Source organism: Zalophus californianus, chromosome 3, assembly GCF_009762305.2.
Source record: "Zalophus californianus isolate mZalCal1 chromosome 3, mZalCal1.pri.v2, whole genome shotgun sequence".
In the NCBI taxonomy this organism is placed as follows: domain Eukaryota; kingdom Metazoa; phylum Chordata; class Mammalia; order Carnivora; family Otariidae; genus Zalophus; species Zalophus californianus.
In genome coordinates, this window is record NC_045597.1 from 134,452,703 (window position 1) to 134,477,193 (window position 24,491).

Genomic DNA, 24,491 nt, shown 5'->3' on the forward strand with positions numbered 1-24,491 from the left:
ATATTGCTATTAAAATAGAAATATATGATTTATTTGAGAGAGAGCGCACGCATGTGAGGGGGAGGGGCAGAGAAAAAGGGAGAAAATCCTCAAGCAAACTCCCCACTGAGTACAGAGCCCAACACAGGGCTCAATCCCAGGACCCCGAGGACCCTGAGATCATGACCTAAGCGGAAACCAAGAGTCAGACACTCAAACAACTGAGCCACCCAGGCATCCCTGTCCATGATATATTATTAAACAAAAGGAGAAGGGAAAGCAAATTGCAGAGACCTGGGTATGTGACCTTGTGGTGGGGAGGGGAAGAACAGGCAACGTGTTTGTACCTAGCTGTGTATCAGTTTGTATTTGGTGAGGGAAAGAATGGAACTATACATACCAAACTCAACATTGGTTATCTCAGAGTAGAGCTAGAGAGTTAAGAGTTAGTGGACTTTTTATTGTTTTAATTATATATCTTTGTATTATTTTAAAATCAGTCCCTTTTATCATCTTAAACAGAATTTTTAATTTTTAATCAGATGGTTAAGGAAGCCTTTCTGTAGTGATGCTTGAGCTCAGTTTGAAAGATGAACAGTGTTCACTGAAGAAAGAATCAGTAAAGAGGGCTCTTCTCCGCAGGGGACAGCAAGAGCAAAGATGGTGCATGTGAGTCATCTCCATCATCACCAGACTCTGACATTTATGGGTTTACATGTGGGATGTTTGGTCCTAACAAAAGAGCAGTGACCAAATTCAGCAAATTCTCCTCTCCTTTAGTGTCATAGCTGGAAGGAAGGCACTAAAGGTACCCTCCCCAAAGAAGTTGATGGCCTGACAACATTCCTTTATGATCAAACATTCTCTTCATGATCAAAGAGAAGCCCTAAGCACTTCTATTGAGACTGCAGCTTCCTGATCAGTCTCCAGGAGGGAAGGGCTGAGCCAAGCTGTGTGTATGTGTGTGCGTAAGGGGGTGTTCACGATTAGAGATGATGGGAGCATTTCCATTCTTTCCCAACAGCTAGATCATTCTTTCCTTTCTTGCATTTATTATTTTTCTTCCTTTACCCCTCACTCTATCCCCAGCTTCTCCCTCACTTTCACCCAGATGCTGTTTGGCTGCACCATGAACATTTCCACCATAAGTGGTCGAGCAGTCCCTTTGCTCTACAGTCATGGCATCAAGCCATGTACAAGGAAGAGCCTCCTTGGGGAGGGGCTTCCCCTCCTCAAGATACACACCTGGTGGGGAGACCTCATTCTGGAATTCAAAGTTCAGTTCCCAGACAGATTCACAGCAAAGACACAATAGATCCTTCAGCAGCTCTTACCCTATTCTGTGACCCTGCTCTGGCCTAACCCAGGGTCCACCACATCAGTACCTCCATAGATATGTAACTGGGGTGCAGGGGTACAAGAGCACTGGGCTTTAGGGGTCCCAAACAGACGGGGTTTGACCACTTACCCCTGACAAAATCCAAAGACAGATGAGTGGTGGTGAAACAAGAAAGGAATTTATCTCAGTGAGGCCAACACCGGGAAGACAGCAGACTAATGTCTCAAAGACTGTCTCCAAAGTGCTGAAAAAACTTCTAGGTTTATATAAGGAAAACATGGGACAAAGGTCAGAGGGTAGTGCAGGTGGGCAGTAAAGGTCAGTTGATCATTGTCTTGGGGTCAATTACATGGGGTCTTTCTGATACCAGGTCAGGCGTTATTGGTTGAGGGGGTAGTTTCAGTCCCACCTGGGATGCTTTGCCCACAGGGTCACTAGGCTGAGTTAAGAGCTGGAAAGAAGAACTTAATCACGTAGAAAGTACAGACTGAGGAAACAATGGAGGTAGTTGAAGTCCTCTCTCAGATACACTCTTTGCCCAATATCTACCTGCTCTGACTCCACTGAACACTAGCAACTCTTCTTTAAAGGCAAGTACCACTGGCTTTAGGAAAATGTTCCCATCCGTACCTGTCAAAGAGCCAGATACTAGGGTAGACTCTTAATTGTTTTTTTCTCATTTTGAGAAGCCCTCGAATGCTTTTATAGTAGTTTTGTTTTGGTCTTGCTTTGCTTTGGTATATTTTTGTAAATGTATTATGAAAACACAAAGTATTTTTTATAATTTTTTTTTTTTTAGAGATAGGGTGTGTGCCAACTGAGGGAGGGAGGGGCAGAGGGAGAGAGAGAGTCTTTTTTTTTAAAGATTTTTATTTATTTATTTGACACACAGAGAGAGAGCACAAGCAGGGGGAGTGGGAGAGGGAGAAGCAGGCTTCCCGCTGAGCAAGGAGCCCAATGCGGGACTCAATCCCAGGACCCTGATATCATGACCTGAGCTGAAGGCAGTCGCTTAACTGACTGAGCCACCCAGGCGTCCCAGGAGAGAGAGAATCTTAAGCAGGCTCCAAGCCCAGCACAGACCCTGACACAGGGCTGGATCTCACAACCCTGAGTTCATGACCTGAGCCGAAATCAAGAGTTGGACACTTAACCGACTGAGCCGCCCAGGTGCCCCAACACAAAGTATTTTTCAAATAAGACATCTGAGCAGGTGTAGATAAAGGCCCCAGGATGGGGATGGGTGTGCAATACCACTGTCAATCTTTCTCCATACCCCTTGTCACCTTTTAGAAGGCAAAGAAGGAACTCACAGCTTAAGCTAACCCATTCCTTTCTCTAAGCCCAAACTCCTAGGATATACTAACTGTATACTCAAACACAGCACAGATGGAAGACCACACTCTTCCATTAGAAGAATCGGGTCTATTTGGAAAGAATACATGTCCTTGGTTATAAAAGGAAGAGCATTCTCTTCAAAGAATATACCAGCTTGAGAACTCATCGATTTTCTCTAAGTGAACTGAACTTTCTTATTGAAAGAAATTTTCCTCCAAAATAGGGCTGGGGAAGCACTTCTCTGGCTGACTGACAGAGACACATCCCCAAAGACAGGGTCTAGGGCAATGGTGGGAGTGTCCTAAGCATCATGACATCCTTGGCTCATGATGGGAGGTATTGGCTGGGGACACAAACTCCCTGGGGGCGTGGACCCTCCTGTCCCTGCTTGGACAATTCTAGCCCTCAAAGCCTACTTGATTCGTTGCACAAGGTGGCACTTGTAGTCAGAGGGAGACCCTTACTGTAGCCAATATCAGCATGACTTGATTACTAAAGCTATATAGTAAGTGCCTCATGGGCCCCTCCCTAGTCCCAAGGTCAAATATCAGTTAGCCTAAGTCAAGCCTGGTAATTCTATTCACTTTGTCAGAGTCTGATTTAGGCATGAACATATGATACAACCTTGGTGGATAAAGCATAAGTGTTCTGGATGGCTTCTAAGGAAGTGTTCATTGGTCTTAAAAAAGATACAAAGCCAAAAATGTATTCTCTTCTCATACACTGTCACATGACAATGTAATGTGTGGAGCTCCTAATAGTCATCTTGTTTTCATGTGTGAAAAGCTAAGAGAAGCAAAGAGAAGCTCACCCTCCCTGTACCCAGACATCATTGAGACCATGAGTTAACCAATTCTGGAATTTCACTGTTTCCAAACTTCTTGTTATGTGAAATAATAAAATTGCCTCAATTTATAAGCCACTTTTAGTTGGTTTATGTTACTTGCCACTGAAAGCATTCTATTACAGCCCACATTGAAGGCAACACAATGAACAGACTTTGTTAAAAACACAATAGGAGACAAGGAGGACAAGATTAAGAAAAGCAAGAGAAATGAAACAGATGAACAGAGATAAAGAGGATTAGAGAGAAAATTCTAGAGAAAGAAAATAGCCAAGGAATATCTAAACATACAGACATTTAGTATCCCTAATAATGAGAACTAAAATATTGAATCTGAACATATACTTGGCTAAATAGAAGAAAAATTAACTACTAAGGACAGATACCACATAAGCATTAACCAAATGGAGAATCATTTCCTATTCTAAGATTGAAAGACTCAACATCATAAAGTCATCAGTTCTCTCTAAATAATAGGTTTAACAAGATCCCAATAAAAACACTAAGACTTTTTTTTTAACTAGGCAAATTGATTTGTTTAGTTCAGCAGTCAGCAAACTATGGCCTATGGGCCAAGTCCGGTGCATCCTATTTTTGTAACTAAAGTTTTATTAGGACACAGCCACACCCACTCAATTACGTATTGTTTTTTTAAAAGACTATTTATTTGACAGAGAGAGAGAGTGCACACAGCACGGGGTGGGGAGGCAGCAGAGGAAGAGGGAGAAGCAGGCTCATGGAGCAGGGAGCCTGATGCGGGGCTTGATCCCAGGGTGACCCAAGCCGAAGCAGACGCTTAACCACTGAGCCACCCAGGTGCCCCTCAATTACTTATTGTTTTTTTTTTTTTAATTTTATTATGTTATGTTAATCACCATACATTACATCATTAGTTTTTGATGTAGTGTTCCATGATTCATTGTTTGTGTATAACACCCAGTGCTCCACGCAGTTCGTGCCCTCTTTAATACCCATCACCAGGCTAACCCATCCCCCCACCCCCCTCCCCTCTAGAACCCTCAGTTTGTTTCTCAGAGTCCATAGTCTCTCATGGTTTGTCTCCCCCTCTGATTTCCCCCCTTCATTTTTCCCTTCCTGCTATCTTCTTCTTTTTTTTTTTAACATATAATGTATTGTTTGTTTCAGAGGTACAGGTCTGTGACTCATCAGTCTTACACAATTCACAGCGCTCACCATAGCACATACCCTCCCCAATGTCCACCACCCAGCCACCCCATCCCTCCCACCCCCCACCACTCCAGCAACCCTCAGTTTGTTTCCTGAGATTAAGAATTCCTCATATTGTTAATTGCTGCTCTCACTATATACAATGACAGAGTTAAGTAATTGCCATGGATCTCCATGGCAATTTAGGCTGCAAAGCCTAAAGTATTTGCTATCTGGTCTTTTACAGAAAAGTTTGCTGATCCTTGATTATATTTTGGAAGCATATGACAGTTTGATTTCACAGGTCCACAGCTAGAATGTAATTTGACTAAGGATGACTATCTCACCTACATGTTATTTAAGTGTCATGGGGGGGAAAGAATTTGTCTTCACATGAAACAGCTATCCCCTTGGGGTAATTTCCAGGGGGAATGAGGAATAATGTGTTCTCAAGCCCTTTGTAAGTCCCGAAAGCACACTGTGATCTTTGCACAGAGACTGTCAACAATCACCCCTAACATCTGTACACATTTTGCTGGCACATTGTGATCTTTACAGAGAGACTGTCAACAATCGCCCCTAACATCACTGTACACATTTTGCTTTAATGACATGATTTACATTGTTCCGTGATCCAGAGCAGGCGCAAGGAGAAATAAATTACCTGGGATGACAAGACTGGTTTCCCTCTAACACTTAGGACCAGGCAGAACTCCACCAACCTCTTCCACATTCTGAGGGAATAATTTGGAGCAACTCATGAATTTCCATCTCTCCATAAATCAAGGGGGAAAAAAACCCAACAGGCAAGGAAAGCAGGTATCAGGAAGTCAATATTGTTCTAATTGCGCTGCTAACTGGTCCTACCAGCACCTTTTATTTTCAGAGGGTCAACAGGTAATGATTAACCTAAGCATTCATTCCCTAAAGAGACTCATAAAGTTGCAGGAAAGACTCAGCTGCTAGGAGACAGTTGAAAGAAGTAGACTTGGGAATGCTATTTAAGCAGATTCTTTTGTCTGAACAAACAAATCAACCCCACCAAAAAACAGGCTACCTTGAAAACTACAGGTTTTAGTTAAAAATACATGTGGTAATACAGGTATGGAAATCTCAAAGAAACGTAAGAGCGTTAGTACATTTTGGGCCTTATTACTGAATTTGTTTGCTGGGAAGATCATACCCAGCTCTAGAGATTCTCTTTGACAAAGATGCAGAGACAATTCAGTGGAGAAAGGATAGTCGTTTCAACATAAGGTGCTGGGACATTTGGATGTGCATACACCCACAAAAAGCCTCAACACACACTTCATGTAACTCAAACTGGATCATAGACCTAGATGTAAAGTGTAAAACTATAACACTTCTAGAAGAAAACACAGCAGAAAATCTGTGTGACCTTGGGTTTGGTGATAAGTTTTTAGATATAATACCAAAAGTGCAATACATTAAAAAATTGACAAATTGGACTATATAAAAATTATAGATGTTTGTGATTGATAGTGTTAAGAGAATGAAAAGACAAGTCAAAACGTAAGTGTAAGTCACATATTTGACAAGGATTCATATCCGAACATATAAAGAACGCTTAAAACTCAACAGTATGAAAATAAATAATCCAGTTTTAAAATGGGCAAAATATATGAAGATACTTTGCCAAGGAAGATATATGGATGGTATATAAGTATATGAACAGATATTCAAAAGCATTTGTCATTAGGGAAATGCAAATTAAATACTACTACATAACTAATAGAATGTTTAAAACCCCAAAACTGACAATACCAGATGCTGATGAGAATGCAGAGCAATAGGAATGCATGTTCATTGCTGGTGGGAATTCAAAATAGTGCAGACACTTTGGAAGACAGTTTAGCAGATTCTTATAAAGTTAAACATAAACCTACCATGCAACCCAAAATCCACTCCTAGGTATTTACCCAAGTGAATTAAAAATTTATGTTCACACAAAATCTGTATGTGAATGTTTATAGCACCTTTACTGATACTTGTCAAAAACTGGAAGCAACCAAGATGTCCTTTAACAAATAACTGGAAAACAAATCATGGTACATCTATACAATGGAATACTATTCAGTAATAAAAAGGAATGAGTTACAGACACACACACAGTATAAATGAATCTTAAAGGCATTTTGCTAAGTGAAAAAAGCCAGACAAAAAGATCTACATGTTATGTAATTCTGTTCATATGACATTCTGGGAAAGGCAAAACTATAAGGTTGGAAAACACATTAGTGGTTGCCAGGGATTAAAAGAAGGGGAAGTGGTTCATCACAAAGGGGACACACAAGGAAATTTTTAGGGTGATGGAAATGTTCTGTATGGTAGTAGGGTGGTAGATGGGTGCATTTGTAAAAACCCATGGAACTGTACATCACAAAGAGTGAATTATAATGTGTGCAAATTAAAGGAAAATCAACCAGGGGCTCCTGGGTGGCTCAGTCGGTTAAGCGTCTGCCTTCGGCTCAGGTCATGATCTCAGGGTCCTGGGGTCAAGTCCCACATCGGGCTCCCTGCTCAGTGGGGAGATTGTTTCTTCCTCCCTTCCCCACTCACGCTCTCTCTCGCTATCTCTGTCTCTCTCTCTCAAATAAATAAATAAAATCTTAAAAAAAAAAAAGAAAGAGAAAGGAAGAAGAAAGAGAGAAAGAAAGAAAGAAAGAAAGAAAGAAAGAAAGAAAGAAAGAAAGAAAGAAAGAAAGAAAGAAAAGAAAAAGAAAAAGAAAAAGAAAAAGAAAAAGAAAAAGAAAAAGAAAAAGAAAAAGAAAAAGAAAAAGAAAAAGAAAAAGAAAAAGAAAAAGAAAAAGAAAAAGAAAAAAAGAAAAAGAAAGAAAGGAAATCAACCAGAAATGTCAGGGATCCCGGGGATGGAATACAGACTGGAACTAGTGAATCCAACCGTATTGCACCAGTGAAGATTGTATATATCTGACATATATATGTATATCTTCATATATCACACTGAAGAGGGTAGGGGGAAAAATGGAGTTGACCTAAGTGACTTTGGAAAATGGTGTTTTGACTGGAAACCATAAAGCTAAAGATAGAGGGGTGCCTGGGTGGCTCAGCTGGGTAAGTGTCTGACTCTTGGTTTCGGCTCAGGTCATGATCTCATGGGTCACGGGCTCTAGCCCCCTGTAGGGCTCCATGCGTGCGGAGTCAGCTTGAAGATTCTCTCCTTCTGCCCCTCCCTCCACTTGCATGCACTCATACACTCTCTCTCAAAAAAAATAAAGCTAAAGACAGAAAACTATACAAATATGGTACTCTAGTTGATAAATTTCCTTCTTACCGGAATACATATTAACAGTTTTGAAAGTATTTTATGTATATAGTATACTTATTTGAAAAAATAAGTATTTAATAGTAGATAAAGAGAGCTAAGTTTCTCACTGTCAGAAAGAAGTCACAAATAAGCAAAAGGAAAGTGCTTAAATGAATCCCATGGGGCTCAGTTAGAATCAAGGTGGTATGGACTCCTATTTAGTTTAATATCTACACAGATAGATATAGAAATAATTATAGATATGTGTATATACATAGATCAATTTATATTAATGTTTCCTAGCTTTGTCTGCTGAGAATGTCTAAAAGCAGTAACATTTCATTAGCAATGAGCACACCCAGAGCCCAGATCTTGGTTTCTGAATGTCATTCTCCACTTAAAGGAAACTGGGCTTCTTGGAGGAATGCCTGATTCTAAGGCTGGAACAGAAAAAATGGAAGATGAGCCTGGAGCATTTTGTAGTGCCAGAAAGTATAGAAATACTCAACAAAAGAATGGTTGCACAACAGTGTGAATATACTTAGTATCACGGAGCAGTACACTTAGAAATGGTTAAGATAGTAGGCTTTATGTTTTATGTATTTTACCACATACAAAAAAGATGAGAGCCTGCCAAAAGGACACACAGAAGCTAAACTGAGAGTGGTCTCAATGGAACAATTTGAACAACAAAATATATCATTTTGCATTCCTATCAGTATTGAATAATGTGGTATTGGATTATAACCAAAGTACAAAATAAGTATATATGAGTCCATACTAATATAAATATAATGATTAAATAAATAAATAAATAGGAGAGAAGAGGCAAAATTTCTTATGGAAGAATTCCAAATTATATCTTTGGATACTCTCCTCCAGGAGATGGAGCTTGAGGGTGAGCTAGACTTAGTGACTTGCTCCCAGGGGAAGGGGACAAACAGTAATTTTACTATTAAGACAGACAGTACCTTAACAAAGTGATCAAGGTTAACATCACCAGTAATGAGTCATGTTACTGGCATGCACTCCTGATATAATGTAATGAAAAGAGCACTTCACCTCTATGGTCTTCCTCCCCAAACCTATAAGCCCAGTCTAATTAAGAGAAAAACATGAGACACACCCAAATGCAGGTATATTCTGCAAAATACCTGACCAAGTGCTCTTTGAAACTGTCAAGGTCCTGAAAATCAGGAAAGTCGGAGACACTGCACAAACCAAAGAAGACTAAGGAGATTAAGGAGATAGGACAATTTACTGCGATATAGGATCCTGAATTGCATCCTGGAACAGAAAAAATATTAGTAGAAAAACCTGAGAAGTTTAAATAAAGTTTAGAGTTTAGTTAACGCTAAGGTTCAAATGTTGGTTTCTTGGTTTTGACAAATGTACCATGGTTATGTGAGATGCTAACAGTAGGAGAAACTGGGTAGAGGCATATGGGAACTCTGCACTATCTGCAACTTTTCTGTAAATCTAAAATTATTCCCAAAATTCCAAAACAAAATTTTGTGTAAAAATAAAGTAGAAGTTTGGCAATAAAGGTGATGGGAATGTCAAAGAAACACAGGTACATCAGTATAAATTGGGCCTTGGGGCTGTGATTGATTGCTGGAAGGATCCCTCTCAGCTCTAGAGATTCTCATTGATTATATGCCCATAAAACAACATGCATTGAGCATTATTCTAGCGTGGTAGTTCTCAGATTTTGTGTGTACCAGAATCCTGGAAATTAATAAAGACTACTGGGACCCAGGTTCATTGAAATAAACTAGCACTGGGCCACTGTATCTTCACGGAGTTCCCTGATTCTGATACATATCCAAGCCTGAGAACCACTCCTCTAGCACTTTTCTACTAACAGGGCCATTCATTCATTCAATAACTATTTATTGAGCAACTATTCTATGCCAGCCCATTCTTAGTATTAAGTATACAGTGGTAGACACACAGGCAAAGACCTCATGGAGTTTACATTCTAATACACAGATAAACCTACACTGAGTCTCTTGTATTTCCCCGTTCCAAGTCCCCACAGAGAAAATCTGATTGACCAAGCTAATCATTACCATCTGGTTTTTGGTTTTTTTTGCGGGGAGGGGCCACAGAGCTTTTCTTAACAGGCTACTTTATAGGTTTTTAGTTGGTGTAGGTGCTGGTTTCCAGTAAGTCGGGGGTTCCCCTCTACTCCAGTCAGCTATGGCTGGGGTTCCATGGCCCAAAACATGACCCCTCCTGAGGTTACTCCTTCAGCAAAACTAACTAGGTCAGGAAGGGGCCACGGGTTAGGGAGGCCCTGGTGTCTGACTATGAAGCGTGGTTGTTACCCAAATGCAGCAGGGGCCAAACTTTCCCAGGGTAGTCTGGAGGCAAAAATATTAGGCTGCACTAGTCAATATGACACAGCAATCCTTCCATCATGAACTGTTTCTTTATGGGCTTTCACTTTTCTGCTGCTTGTGATGTTTCAAAATACCAACTTGCCTGCCGCAGATTCCTTCTTCAGTTGAGACTGTCATGGACAATAATCTCCCATGTATTCTCCTCCATCACGTTATATTTATTTATTTATATTAGCTTTGCCCACATCCTTAGGATTTTATTCGTCACCTTCTGAGCATATTCCCTAACTACAAGAGGGAAAGAACTGGCACTGGGAAAACTGTAGCAATGCTTAGCACGTATTTTTGGTCCCAAATTAGGTGAGCCTTGCACCTCACCCACTACCAATTGCCACTAAAAAATAACACAGATTTTGGGGCACCTGGGTGGCTCAATCAGTTAAGCATCAGCCTTCGGCTCAGGTCATGATCCCAGAGTCCTGGAATCGAGCCCTGCATCGCGCTCCCTGCTCAGCAGGGAGTCTGCTTCTCTCTCTCCCTCTGCCTGCATCTCTCTCTCTCTCTCTCTGTCAAATAAATAAACAGAATCTTTTAAAAAAAATAACAGATTTTGATGAGGCACAAATAGGAGCAGCAGGGGTAACTTATTAACTGATCCTGAAAAAGAAAAGGCTTTGAGGCTATTTCACACATTGAGTTCAAATTAACAAACTTTACTACCGTGTTCCCAAGACTCAACCAGGAACTGGGGATCTGAAAATGAAAAAACCTGACTGTCACCCTGAATGAATGGACCATAAATAGTGGAAGACAAGCCTATGACAAAGATGATGTTTCCAGAAATGAAGGAACTAACTATTCTAGGAACTAAGAGTGAGGAGAGGCATTCCTCTGAATTTAGGGATCTATAAGTAAAATTTGAGATGGACCTAACAGGATAGTTAGAATTTTTCTACGTATAAAGGTAAAAAGGAGCACTCCAGATGTATGGATCAGCATGAATAAAGTAAAGAAGGGAAGAAAATAAATGGCCTGTATGGGAAATAGCAGATAGTCACTCATATGACTGAAATAAAATACAGCTCTAAGGAAGGGCCAGAGTTGCTGATGGACTACCAAAGGTCCACATCCTGGGTTCTGCAAACCATGGCTAGTGCCAAACGTCTGGGAAACAAAAATCTGACAATTTCAACAAAAATTGAACATAGCAACAGCTTATGACACCACCATGAAGATTATAATTGTCAAGCAGAACAAGAACATCATCAAATCTAGTTCTTATATGTATTCCTTTACATTAAATTCATTAATGACTTAGCTGCCAGGCACTCTGCTAAGTATTAGGAACATAGAGCTGACTCCACTGCAGTCCCTGCCCTTGAGGAACCTAATAACTGGAGATTTCATTTGTGTATTCATGTGTTGATTAGGCCTCCTAAAAACCTGGTATTGGTTTATTGACAGCAAAGAAAGATAAACGACTTTTTATTTTAAATACTTTTATTGTTACAGAAGCAGTCCATGAGCATTAGAAGATATAGAACCAGCAAAATCAAAAAGTAAAACATTTCTGGCACACCCAGAAATCATCACTGTAACCCTTGGTTCATATCTTCTCACGTCTTCTTATACATATGTATTTTGCTCACAAAAATGTTTTCATATTGTTTACAGACATACTGTGTCTTGTAACCTGCTTTTTTTTCAGTCAATAATTTCCACTTTTCCATGTCAGTAAATGCTTTGAATACTCAGTACATATTCAAATTTTCCCATTTCAGCCAAAAATGTCCTTTACAGCTAATTTCTCCAAATCAGCCTTCCTCTCAAGACCTTACATCGCATCTCCTGATTACATCCTTCCTGTCTCTTTTAATCCAGTATAGTCCGTTTCTTATAATTCTGATTTGATGAAAAGAACTGGCCAGCTGTTCTGAAGGACAGTCCACCTCTTTTATTTGCCTGGTTGTTTCCTGGTGATGTCATTTTACTGACATTTTCCTCTATCCTCTGTATACAACTGGAAGATCTAACTGTGGTAGAAGCAAGTTAAACATTTTGGGCTAGAATACTTCACGGGTGGTAATACATACTTTACGTTCCTTCACATCAGAATATGCATTGTCTGAAAACCTGGTTGACCCACCATTAGTGATGATCAAATTGATCCTTGGGTAATGGCCATAACTGGAGATTTTAAAGGGAAAGGGCAAAAGGAGAAACGGAATAGGAAAAGTGTGAATACAACTTGGCTACCTAAAGGAAGTAGGAAACCCAGCAGCAGGAGGTAGGACACCGAAGACATCCAACTGTGCTTCCCACTCTGACATCGCTCAAATTGTGACCAATCCTCTGATCTTGTTCTCATAATTAGGAAGGCAAAAACAGAAACAGAACGTTTTCCTTTATAAAACTGAGATGAGCTGAGCGGATGCGGGATTCAGCCCACAGAGAGGCACCATCAACCTCTCTACAATCTGGGACAAGACCTATAAACGTGGAGAACAGAGAGCTCGCTGTTGGCACCCACCCTGTTTTCAGTAGCAGCCCTTTACCTGCCTCTGGCCACCAGGGGGAGCTACGACAAAGCAATCGTTCCTTCGGGCTAGTGGGAACGCGTCTGGATAAAGCTTGTCCAACCTAAGGATCCGTAGCAAGATGCCGCGACTGGAAAAACATATTTCTGCTGTCTCGCGAGCACCAGTAAGCCCCTCCCCGCCCGCGCGTGTTCAGGCCCCTTCCGGTGATTTGCGGCAGGTGGCGCTGTCTGCGGCGTCACAGCGGTCGTGGGTGCTGCGGCGACGCTCTCCCGGCGGGCAGTGCGGCCCGGCTCTCCGGCGGCAGCGAGTGCCACGTCCCAAGTGCTACGCGGAGGAGCGGAGCGGGCGGTGCGCGGGGGGCGGGGAGCAGCGCGGATCCACACTAATCGCCCGCCGTCATGGGGTCCTCGCAGAGCGTTGAGATCCCTGGCGGGGGCACGGAAGGCTACCACGTCCTTCGGGTAAGGGTTCCGACGACGGCTCGGGAAAGGCGGGCTGGAGGCGGGGCCTGGCCGCGCGGAGGCAGAGGCCCCGACGGGCCCCTTCCCGGGACAGCCAGGCCCGACCCCGAAGAAGAGCGGCGACCGCGGGTGCTGCTTTAGCCGAGGCCGGTTCAGGAGGCCGCTCGCATCCCGCCTCCCCAGAGCGCTCCGGGCCCGGGGTCCGCCGCACTGGGAGGACCGGGTGGAGCCTGGGCGGCAGCCGGCCACTTAATCGGGAGGCGGCCCAGCCGGGGGGTGGGGGGCGGAGGGACAATCTTTTTCTCCTTACGACCTTCTCTGTCCCTTCTCTCTTAATTCTTAGCTTACAAAGTTAGGAAAGGTTTGGGGGCAAAGTATGCAGAAAAGGTGATGGTGAAGGTAGCATTTGAGTTTTCTGAGAAAATGAAGCCTGGAGCTCGTAAGCTAGAGGCGGGGGATACGACGGCAGGTGTTAATTCACCTCGGCGCTTTCTGGATGTCGGGAAAAGCCAATTAGGCAAACAGAAAATGAAATGGCCCAGAAGTAGGTTTGACGGACTTAAATTTACTTGATTTTGCAGGAGTTTTTCCTCTCCCGGGTCGCTCCTGACCTTTCCAACCCTTCTTTTCCACATTTCCTGGTGGGGGGTATCTTCCGTTCTGTTCTAAGGGTGTGGTGGAGATTAAGGTTTAAGGTGAAAGGTAATGGGAGAGGAACGTTAAAAAAAAAAAAAACAAAAAAAAAAACCTAGGTAAACAGAGGAAAGCAGTCTCAGTCACCAGGATGGAGAAGCATAGTATCTCAGAAAACATTAGGTAAGCCCTTGCTTATGAGCAACCTAAGTTGTTGCAAAGCATGTGGTTCTTATAGAACTGGAAGTCTTTAAAAGTAGCATTGACGGTTATGTGCTGTGACACCTGCGTAAGTAGTTAACATGATGGATTGTCAGCAAAGTGGCCCCGATCTGTAGCACCATTTCAGGACTTAATACAGTGTCACTAAATGTTAGCTGCTCACAGGCAAGAACATTTTCATTGAAAGTGAGAAACTACTTTCTGGTGTTTACAGCCATTTTCTGCCTTAGATCCCATGTTTTAGGTGAGACAACATTTTTTTTTTTTTTAAGATTTTATTTGACAGAGACACAGCGAGAGAGGGAATACAAGCAGGGGGAGTGGGAGAGGGAGAAGCAGGCTTCCCGCCGAGCAGGGAGCCCAACGCGGGGCTTGATCCCAGGACCCCGGGATCATGACCTGAGCCAAAGGCAGACGCTTAACAACTGAGCCACCCAGGTGCCCCGTGAGACAACATTCTTAAAGTGAATTACCCAAATATGGGTGTGATAGCACTGTGATTGATGACCTTTCTGATCTTCAGGATTATCATGTCTTGTTGCCTCTCCACTCTACTAAAAATCTCTCTTGAAGCCACACCATTCGTGGAAAGGATGGTTTTCCTAGAAAATAAGCAAAGCATATTTCCTTCAGCTAAGCCAACCCCAAGAGCCACACCGATGGGAGAAATTTGAAGGAGAAAGGTCAGATCCAAACGTAAAGTGAAAGTTTAGTGGCAGTACTTTTCTATTACCTGCTTTGATTTTGAGTATTCTACCCTGGGGCGTGATATCTGGTTTTACCAGCTGATTCTCACAGTGGCTGATTGTGGCCATGAATCTTTGGGGATTCACAATATTTTAATGATACATGCACTCAGTAAAACAGCATACTTAAGTTTTTAAAAGTCTGTTAGATGTACACATCAAAAGGATTGCAATTGAATGACTTCTATTAATGACTATGTTCCATGTAAAATAAGTTGAAGTATGTTTTCTTTACATAGGTGCGCTTTAGTAAATCAGCACTCCTATATATTCGGTAGTGCAGATGTGTTATTAATCTATAAATCTGATTTTCAGAAGCACTAGGGACAACCTTAGTTTCCAGTCTGCATCTTGAGCATAAATGTTGCAAAAGATGAAATCTTACTCAGGTTTTATTAGAGGGCGCTTTAAAATAGCAATGACCATCTGACTTAGAATTTTTTAAATGTTTTTGAGTTCCTAACCCACACTGTCCGTGATTCTGTTTCCAGAATCAGGATTGGTTTGGTTTCCAGCTATCTTTGTTTTTAGAGGGGAAAGTACTATGTTAAATCTGAACATAATGGAAAAATCTTACTTTCATTTATTGTGGCCTAAATATATAGTGATATATTCCACCGCTGGATTACTGAGCTTGTAAACTAGAATAAATATGGTAAAATAACCTTGGAATAAAATCACTAATGTTAACAAGTTCTAGAATGATTTTATTAGAAGTTTGTTTTCTTTAATAATCGATTCTGGGGTAATAAAAATTTGTTTGGGTTTTGAAATAATTATAGTGACACCCATATTCACTGCTGTTTGTTGTTTTTTTTTAATGATTTTATTTATTTATTTATTTGACAGAGAGAGATACAGCAAGAGAGGGAACACAAGCAGAGAGCATGAGAGAGGGAGAAGCAGGCTTCCCATGGAGCAGGGAGCCCAGTGTGGGGCTTGATCCCAGGACCCTGGGGGCATGACCTGAGCTGAAGGCAGATGCTTAACGACTGAGCCACCGAGGCACCCCTGTTTTATTATTGTTAATTCCAAGTCCTTACAATTCACATAGATTGAAATTTACAATTTTTCTATTTTCCATATCCATTGGTAGATTCTGCTTTTACAGTTTTTTAGGGGACAACCTTGAAATAGTTTCAGATTCTCTGCTGTGAGCGGTGTACTTTCCTTATGTATTATGCATTTATGTATTAATGAACATTTTCAGGTTGTGATCATACTGTATATCCAATTCCCCATTCCTACCCTAGTAGTAACTACTGTAGTTTAAGTATCTTTTCAAAAATGTTTTATGCCTGTAAAAGGCATAACTTATGCCTCTCTGCCCCCTTCACTCTTTCTGTTTCCTTTTGGAATCATAAGATACATACTGTCGCTCCCCTTGGGTCTTACTTGATAATCATCTTGGCGGTCTTTCCATAGCAGCACATAGAGATCTGCCTTTTGGTTTCCCTTAGCTCCACAGTAGTTTGTTGTACCACAGTTTAAACTGCACCTCCTGGTGATGGACATTTAGTTTTTCTAGTCTTTGCTATCTCCAGTACATGTTATGTTCACCTTAAATCCTACCTTCGTTTTCACTTAAAATGTACATTTTCCCAAATTATTGAATCTTAATGTTTGTTTATACAAACGTTGATCTTCATTTTAGTAGATTACTACATTGTTTTCTGATAACACTGTTCATTACAGATCTTTTAGACAAGTTAGAGTAGAACAAAGAATCTAAATTATCTGTAATTCTGTCATCTAAAGGTAAATACTGCTGAAGTATTTTCCTGTGCTTAACCGTGCCACTTAGCCATCTTTCACAAAGATTTTGAATGATAGGACACATTCGAGTACAGTGTGGTCTGAAATTATCATAAGATGTTGGTTACTACCTAATTATCCAATAGCTGAGGAACTGGTAAATAAATCAGGCCCTAACCGCAGATTGAAATGCCATACATTCATGAAAATGGTATTTCACAACACTCTGTGGCTGTAGGTGTGCCTCTCTGTGTAGGTGCCTGTACAGTCGAGTGCCCCGGAAAATAAAGGGGAAAGGTAATAAGCCAGAATATTAAAAAGGATTATTGGTGAATGGTGACATTTTTATATTCCTTCTAAACTTCAGTATATTTTCTAAAATTTCCACAGTGGTCACGAAATATTTGTATATTCACAAAAAATAATTAGATATTTATAAAAGGTGGACTCCTATTGGAAATTTTTAAATTTGTTCAGAAGCCTTCTTTTATTTGTTTTAATTTATGTGTTTATTTGAGAGAGAAAGAGCATCAGCAGGGGGATCAGCAGAGGGAGAGGGAAAAGCAGACTCCGCACTGAGCAGGGAATCCTGTGCGGGGCTCCATCCCAGGACCCTGAGATCATGACCTGAGCCAAAGGCAGACGCTTAACGACTGAGCCACCCAGGTGCCCTCAGAAGCCTTATTTTATTTATTTTTTCTTTTTTTTTCAAAGATTTTATTTATTTATTAGAGAGAGAATGAGAGATAGTACTAGAGGGAAGAGGGTCAGAGGGAGAAGCAGACCCCCCCCCCGAGCAGGGAGCCTGATGTGGGACTCGATCCGGGGACTCCAGGATCATGACCTGAGCCGAAGGCAGTTGCTTAACCAACTGACCCACCCAGGCGCCCAGAAGCCTTCTTTTAAAAATAGCATTATAGTTCAGATTCCCTTATGCAGTAAGTCCAATTCCGTGTTCATCATGAGTACTGCTTTTATTCCCACTCTCCAATCTTAACATCAGGCAGGAAAAATGTTAGCCAGGGCTTCTTAGTTTTGTTAGAAGTTACTAAAGTTGAAGTATGTTGAATACAGAATTCTTGCCTAGATTCTCTTTTTAATGACCAGTAAACCATATAAGGCCATTTTCAAAATTATATTTTTGGAGTTGCCTCTTTGATGCCCATTATAAGATTTGTTTCTAAATTTGAATATTCAGATTGCATTCTACACCTAATACTCTTTGAGATGTGGGTTATCTGAGGACATTCTCGAACCAGTGTTGACATCACTTTGGGGACATGGAAAATGTGATGTTCACTATTCCTTGTCATTTCCTTCAAGAGAGATTCTGAGATGATGGATGTTTTGAAGGAAAGGCCATTGAGATGAAGTGTGTCTCCAGTATAATAATAGGCCTTTATCTACAGAGCTGTTTGCTACAGACTGGGCAGCATTAAATACTCTTCTTAGAAGAGAAAGTGACAATTATTTCCATAGAAAATGGAGGGTGCCTGGGTAGCTCAGTTGGTTGGGCATTTGCCTTGGGCTCAGGTCATGATTCCAGCGTCCTGGGGTGACTCCCATGTTGGGATCCCTGCTCAGCAGGGATTTTGCTTCCCTCTCTCCGTCTGCCCCTCCCCCTGTTCATGCTCTCGCTCTCAAATAAATAAAATCTTAAAAAAAAATGGAATACCTAGACATAGCTACTATTACATGGATCTGTCCTTTTTTTAATGGTGCCTCATTAACCTACATGAAATCCTGCAGGATTTCAACTTGGTACTTATTTTGAGAAAGGGAATTCCTAATATTTGATAGTCATAATTTTTTCCACTAACACAGTGTTTCTTGAACTTTTTAAATTCAAGCCCCCATTTGAAAAACAAAAATCTCACTACTACTGTCTTCTCCTCACTCTGAAAACAGTGGGTATAAAAGGAAAACATTTGGGTTATTTGATGTTTTTCAAATATAAAGTTATAATTGAAAAGCTTTATAAACACCCACCTAAAGATTATAATCTCCCAAAATTGATCTCTCCTACTAAAAGACTATGAATACGGGTGCTTGGCTGGCTCAGTCTACAGCATGTGACTCTCGATGTTAGGGTTGTGAGTTCGAGCCCCATGTTGGGCATTTGGGGCACCTGGCTGGCTCAGTTGGTAGAGCATGTAACTCTTGATTCTGGGTTGTGGGTTTGAGCTTCACATTGGGTGTAGAGATTAAAGTCTTAAAGACTATTAAGTTGTTTAATAAACATTGTTTGAAATTCCTTTCAAGTGTAGGAATCAGATTATTTCAGTTCATAAATGCCATAGAATAGTGAATGTATGTGAACCTTACACACTTTCAGGAATTGTAATTATCATTGAACATAAACTTTTCCTGATATTAATAAACCTTGAACAAATCATTGTTACACTGTTTATGTACACTTTCATATTTTGTGATGAAGAGTGTTTCGGTGTATGGACTGTCATCCTCAGGATCCTTTTTTGGGGAAACCTACTGTTGGTTTATAATTACAGTTTCTGTTCTGGTCAGTAAGTAGTAGAGTGCACAGTACTGGCTGTAGTGTTTTCTGGGTCAGATACTGACAGGGCTTTTTTAAATAATACCGCTGAAATTTTCATAAGAATAGAACTTAGGGGAAAAAAAAGAATTGGCCTTAGAATAACCATTAATTTCAGTACATTTATTTTGCTGGCTTTAATACTTTGCTAAAAGGATTAAGTTATTTTGATTGATTCATTAATACTAATCTGAACTAGAAAATATTTATCTGTAAAGGTTTGATACATACTTCAGTATATAACTGTAGATTGCCTTCAGAGGTGTGATTAAGTAAGATGGCTTTTTTTTTTTTCCTCCAAATAGCATGCAGAACCAAAATAGTTACTCTGAGAGACTGTACATTGTCCCTCTTGGCATTGCAAATAAATTTACTGCAGCATGAAGAGAATGATGCTAAGGATTGTTTTTGTTTTAAGCACCGATGAGAGAACATTCCAGCACATAATCAGCAATAAGGAACTTTGTCATCTGGTAGATGTGAATATATTGAGAGACTTCAGAGTAGACCACCAGAGACCACTCTCGGGAATCACTGGATCCTAGTGTCAGCTCCATCGTTGTGTTTTCTTGGGCAAACCTTTGAACTTCTTTGAGCTCTATTATTTTTATCTGAAAAGTGAGGATAATAGCAGTGTCTCCTCCACCTTTTGTACTAAAAACCATATTAAATATTGTATATGAAATATTTTGTAAAGAATTGAGCACATTAATTTTTTTTTCTGGGCTGCTGCCACCTTACAGAAGGCCTTGCCCTTAAACTTTATTAAAACAGTGTTGTCACTGGGTATTTTATAAGACTGATGAATCACAGACCTGTACCTCTGAAACCAATGATACATTATATGTTAATTTAAAAAATAAAGTAAAAAAATAAAAATAATTTAAAAGTTAAAATAAAAATGGGAAATATGAAAAAAATAAAACAGTGCTGTCTACCTCATTGGTTATCCCAAGGATTAAATGAGATATTCCATAATAAAGCATTTAGCTTAGCATAGGGTCTGGAATATGATAAAGACTCAATAAATGGTAGCAGATGCTTGCATTATTGTATCACCCATTGAGAACCACTATTGTAGTGGCAATACTAGTTAAAATAGACCTCTAAGCATATTAAGTAGCATTTACATTTACTTGATAATTCAGTAGCTACTTTTTGTCTATGTACTTAACCCTATACTTTCCTGCTTAAGTTTTGGGGCACCTGCCTGGCTCAGTTGGAAGAGCATGTGACTCTTGATCTTGGGGTCGTGAATTCAAGCCCCACATGGGGTGTAGGGATTACTTAAATTAAAAAAAAAACCTAAAGCATAAGTTTGGGATCAGATCTGACCCATTAATTTTATTTATGTGCCTGCTAATTTTTAAGGATCCTCATTTTTAAGGAAATTTTGTCTTTTTTAAAAATGAGGTGGGTACCAGTGTCCTTTTCATTGCTTAGCATCACAGTGATACTAAACACATTAATTAAAAATTCTAAAAGAGTCTATGTAATTTAAATACTGTTGTTGGGTTTGATCTACACTGTAGAAGCTATAGATAGCTTAGCGGCAGTTAGACTTATTTCATGGTGAGTCATTCAGTTTTAGAAACTGTCTTGTCAACCTCCTCACTTTACAGTTAAAGAAAAGGAGCACAGAAGGATTATTGCCTAAGGTCACGCAGCAAGTTTTCTTTCCCTAAGAAACAAATACGTAAGTTGGTATTTGAAGATTATAAAATTTGGTGACAGGTTGTCAGAATTTTTGCTTCTTTTGGAGTAGACTTCAGTTTCTTTCAACATCTTTTTCCTGATAGACCTTTTCTAAGAAGGTACTGTATGCTGATAGGTTTTAATTTCCTTTTAGTTACCATTAGAATTTTATTTCAAATTGCTTCATATGTTATAAATTACATCATAGGGTCAGTCAGAAAAACATGCTCTTTGAGTTATTTTGGTAGAACATGTGAGAATGTTTTAGCAAGTAAAGCTTTGAACTCTTCTAGTCAAAATAATTTCCACATATTTATGTCAAGTCCCAAATAGGAAAACTGGCCGTTTTCAGACATAGAAGAGCTCCCCTGCCCCACTCCAAAAGTGCCTTTTTTATAACTGAAGGATTTAGGGTTTATTTTTATCATATCACATTTCCAAGTCTTTTTCCCATCATTTTGATGACCCAGGCATGTACGTATAACATGAGGCTTCGTGTGTATAGTTGGAATGAGTCATCATTGATACTTGGATTGAACTTAATTTTTAGCCTTAACATCCCTGCTGTTTTTAAAAATAGTACAAAAGTGAGAGTGTTAACATTAAATTGAGAGTTAGAGGAGATGATGGTGTAGACAAAAAATCATTCAGAGGAACTTAACTACCTTTTACGTGTGAAGGAATTGGTGGTGCAGTAATGAGACAGTTACATATTCCACTGAGCCCATTTTATGGAAACATCTCCATGGTTAGAAAACTTAAGAGAAATAATTTACATACTAGCCAGAAATGTAAGTGTATTTTTGTATATCACCTTATAAAATGCCTACTTTGATGGTATCCTGTGTTCTGAAAGTAGCTTCGCAGTTTCTTTTCTGTGTTACATTAAGGTGGCAGTTCTGTACTCAGTTGGAAGTATATAAATGACCGATGGAGTTGAGAGAACGTCTTCCCCTGACTCCCCCCACACGCTTCTTCCCTTCCACTGTGCTGTCCCTCTGCCCCCAAGCTAAGATTTAAAAGAGAGCGGTTCATGTGAAATGACCCAAACCTAGTATAAAGTACTGTTGCGCTTTTAATCCCAGAAGAAGAGATGGATGCTTCATTGGAAAGCAACCAGTATAGAACAATTAGGTCTGTACACAAAGAAAAATCCATGCTAAATCTGGCAAAACTTCCTAATGATCCAGGATCAGAAGGTGAGAGAAAAGCCAAAAGTTTAATTGCATATATTACCCGGAGGTTGTTTGGACAAAACATTTAATGGTATCTCTTAGGGCTGTTTTTCAAACTTTATTACAGATCAAAGTAAGAAACTTATTTTCATTGCAACTGGTGTGTCCTACTACATTTCATGAAAAATAATGACTTAAGTCATGAGTTTTTTATATTTTATCTATTCTGATGTTTTCTTATTTTGATGTTTCTCCTATAATGACCTGCTAAATTAACTTCAGAGCCTACTGAAACTCCCTGTAGTAGTTGAATGACACCACTTTAAGAAGAATTTGTATGTAGTTGGTGATTCTAAGTCCAGCATCTAATCATGGATGCTAATTTCTTTTTATGTGATGGGGATGGATACCCCTTCACTGTGCAGTTTCTGTCATAGGTTCTCATTTTTTTGCTTCTTGAGTAAAAGGTTTTGTCTTATTGTACCTGTTTTTTCTAGAGTGTTTATGAAGGAAGTATTTCTTTCATGTTGTGATTTTTATTTTGGTAAGATAACCTCCAAATTTAAAGTTCAACTCCTGTAAGTGCCAGTAATTGTGTTCATAATTTATTCTACCTGTCCATGTTTTGGTAACATTTATTTTTGTTATTCATTTGTAAGCATAACTACTCTTTAGTATTTTTACCTGCTGCATTATATTTCTTTAATTGTTCAAAGTAAACCCTGAGGCCTGAGAAGAATTGGAAAAAGTAGAACTTCAGCATGCTTGTTAGAACTCTCAGGGAATGGATTTATGTAGAGTCAATTTCTTACTTAAAATGGATTATTTACTGCTTTTAGTATCAAGAATGTTATATGCGAGTCTACTTTTAAAATGTATTTCATGCTTCCGATCATCATTGACAGATGCTAAATATATTTTAGCCTTTTCATATCTTAATTGTTGTGATGACATCCATATGCTGTTTTATATTTGTATTGGAATACAAATCATGTCCTTAGCACCTAGACTTTTGGTGTCCAGTACGGTAGCCTCTAGCCACATATGGCTGTTTAAACTTAGATGTAAATTATTTAAGTTAAATGAAGTTAAAAATTCAGTTCCACAGTCACAAAGCCACATTTCATGTGTGGCTAGTGGCTACTGTATTTGGACAGCACACATACAGATTTCTGTAATTGCAAAAACTTCTAAAAACGGCTTAAAGGCAGAGAACTTTTTTTTAATCTGCATTCCCTACAACAAGACACAGTCACAACTTTTTTTTTTTAAGATTTATTTATGAGAAAGAGAGTGTGCCCATGGGATGGGATGGGGAGAGAAAGAGAATCTCAAGCAGATTCCACACAGGGCATGGAGCCCGACACAGGGCTCGATTCACAACCCTGAGATTATGAACTGAGCTGAAATCAAGAGCCAAACCTTAACCGATTGAGCCACCCAGGCACCGCACAATTAAACCTTTTTCATAAGTGCATAGTACATGCTCACTATGTAGAATTTGGTAAGTGGCTTAACACTGGTGCTTTTTCTTCCTTTTGGTTTTTGATTTTTGAAATTTTCTCATTTTCTGCCAGCTGTCATTTTTTGCTAAAATCAAGTGGCAGTAGCGTCTCTTTCAGTTCTTTTGGCTATTCTCAGTCTGTTGGTGGCTTGGAAATCAAGTAGCCAAACCATGTAAATGTAAATAGATTATAAGAGTGGTCCTGAAACTAAGAGCATCCTACTAAAGAATGAATGGATCACCCAGGAAATTAAAGAATTTTAAAAATTCATGGAAACAAATGAAAATGAAAACACAACTGTTCAAAACCTTTGGGATGCAGCAAAGCCAGTCCTAAGAGGGAAGTATAGAGCAATACAAGCTGTTCTCAAGAAACAAGAAAGGTCTCAAATACACATCCTAACCTTCTACCTAAAGGAGCTGGAGAAAGAACAACAAATAAAGCCTAAACCCAACAGGAGAAGATATTGATAAATATTAGAGCAGAAATCAAGGAAATAAAAACCAAAAGAACAGTAGAACAGATCAATGAAACTAGGAGCTGGTTCTTTGAAAGAGTAAGATTGATAAACCCCTGGCCAGACTTAGCAAAAAGAAAAGAGAAAGGACCCAAATAAATAAAAATCGTGAATGAAAGAGGAGAGATCACAACCAACACCAAAGAAATACAATTATAAGAGCATATTATGAGAAACTATATGCCAACAAATTAGGCAACCTGGAAGAAATGGATGCATTCCTAGAGACGTATCAACTACCAAAACTGAACCAGGAAGAAATAGAAAACCTGAACAGACCCATAACCAGCAAGGAAATTAAAGCAGTCATCAAAAATCTCACAACAAACAAGAGCACAGGACCAGATGGCTTCCCAGGGGAGTTCTACTAAACATTTAAAGCAGAAC

At 39.8% G+C, this 24,491-nt stretch overlaps 1 protein-coding gene across 1 annotated transcript in view; it reads left to right on the plus strand.

Annotated features, from left to right (window-relative positions):
* The first annotated feature begins 13,110 nt into the window (after window positions 1-13,110).
* GORASP2 (golgi reassembly stacking protein 2) overlaps window positions 13,111-24,491 on the plus strand; it is a 36,892-nt gene continuing 25,511 nt past the window's right edge. The window contains exon 1 of the mRNA XM_027590508.2: window positions 13,111-13,302. Within this exon, the coding sequence (XP_027446309.1) occupies window positions 13,240-13,302 (63 nt within the window). The 5' untranslated portion in view covers window positions 13,111-13,239. The remainder of the gene's footprint in view (window positions 13,303-24,491) is intronic.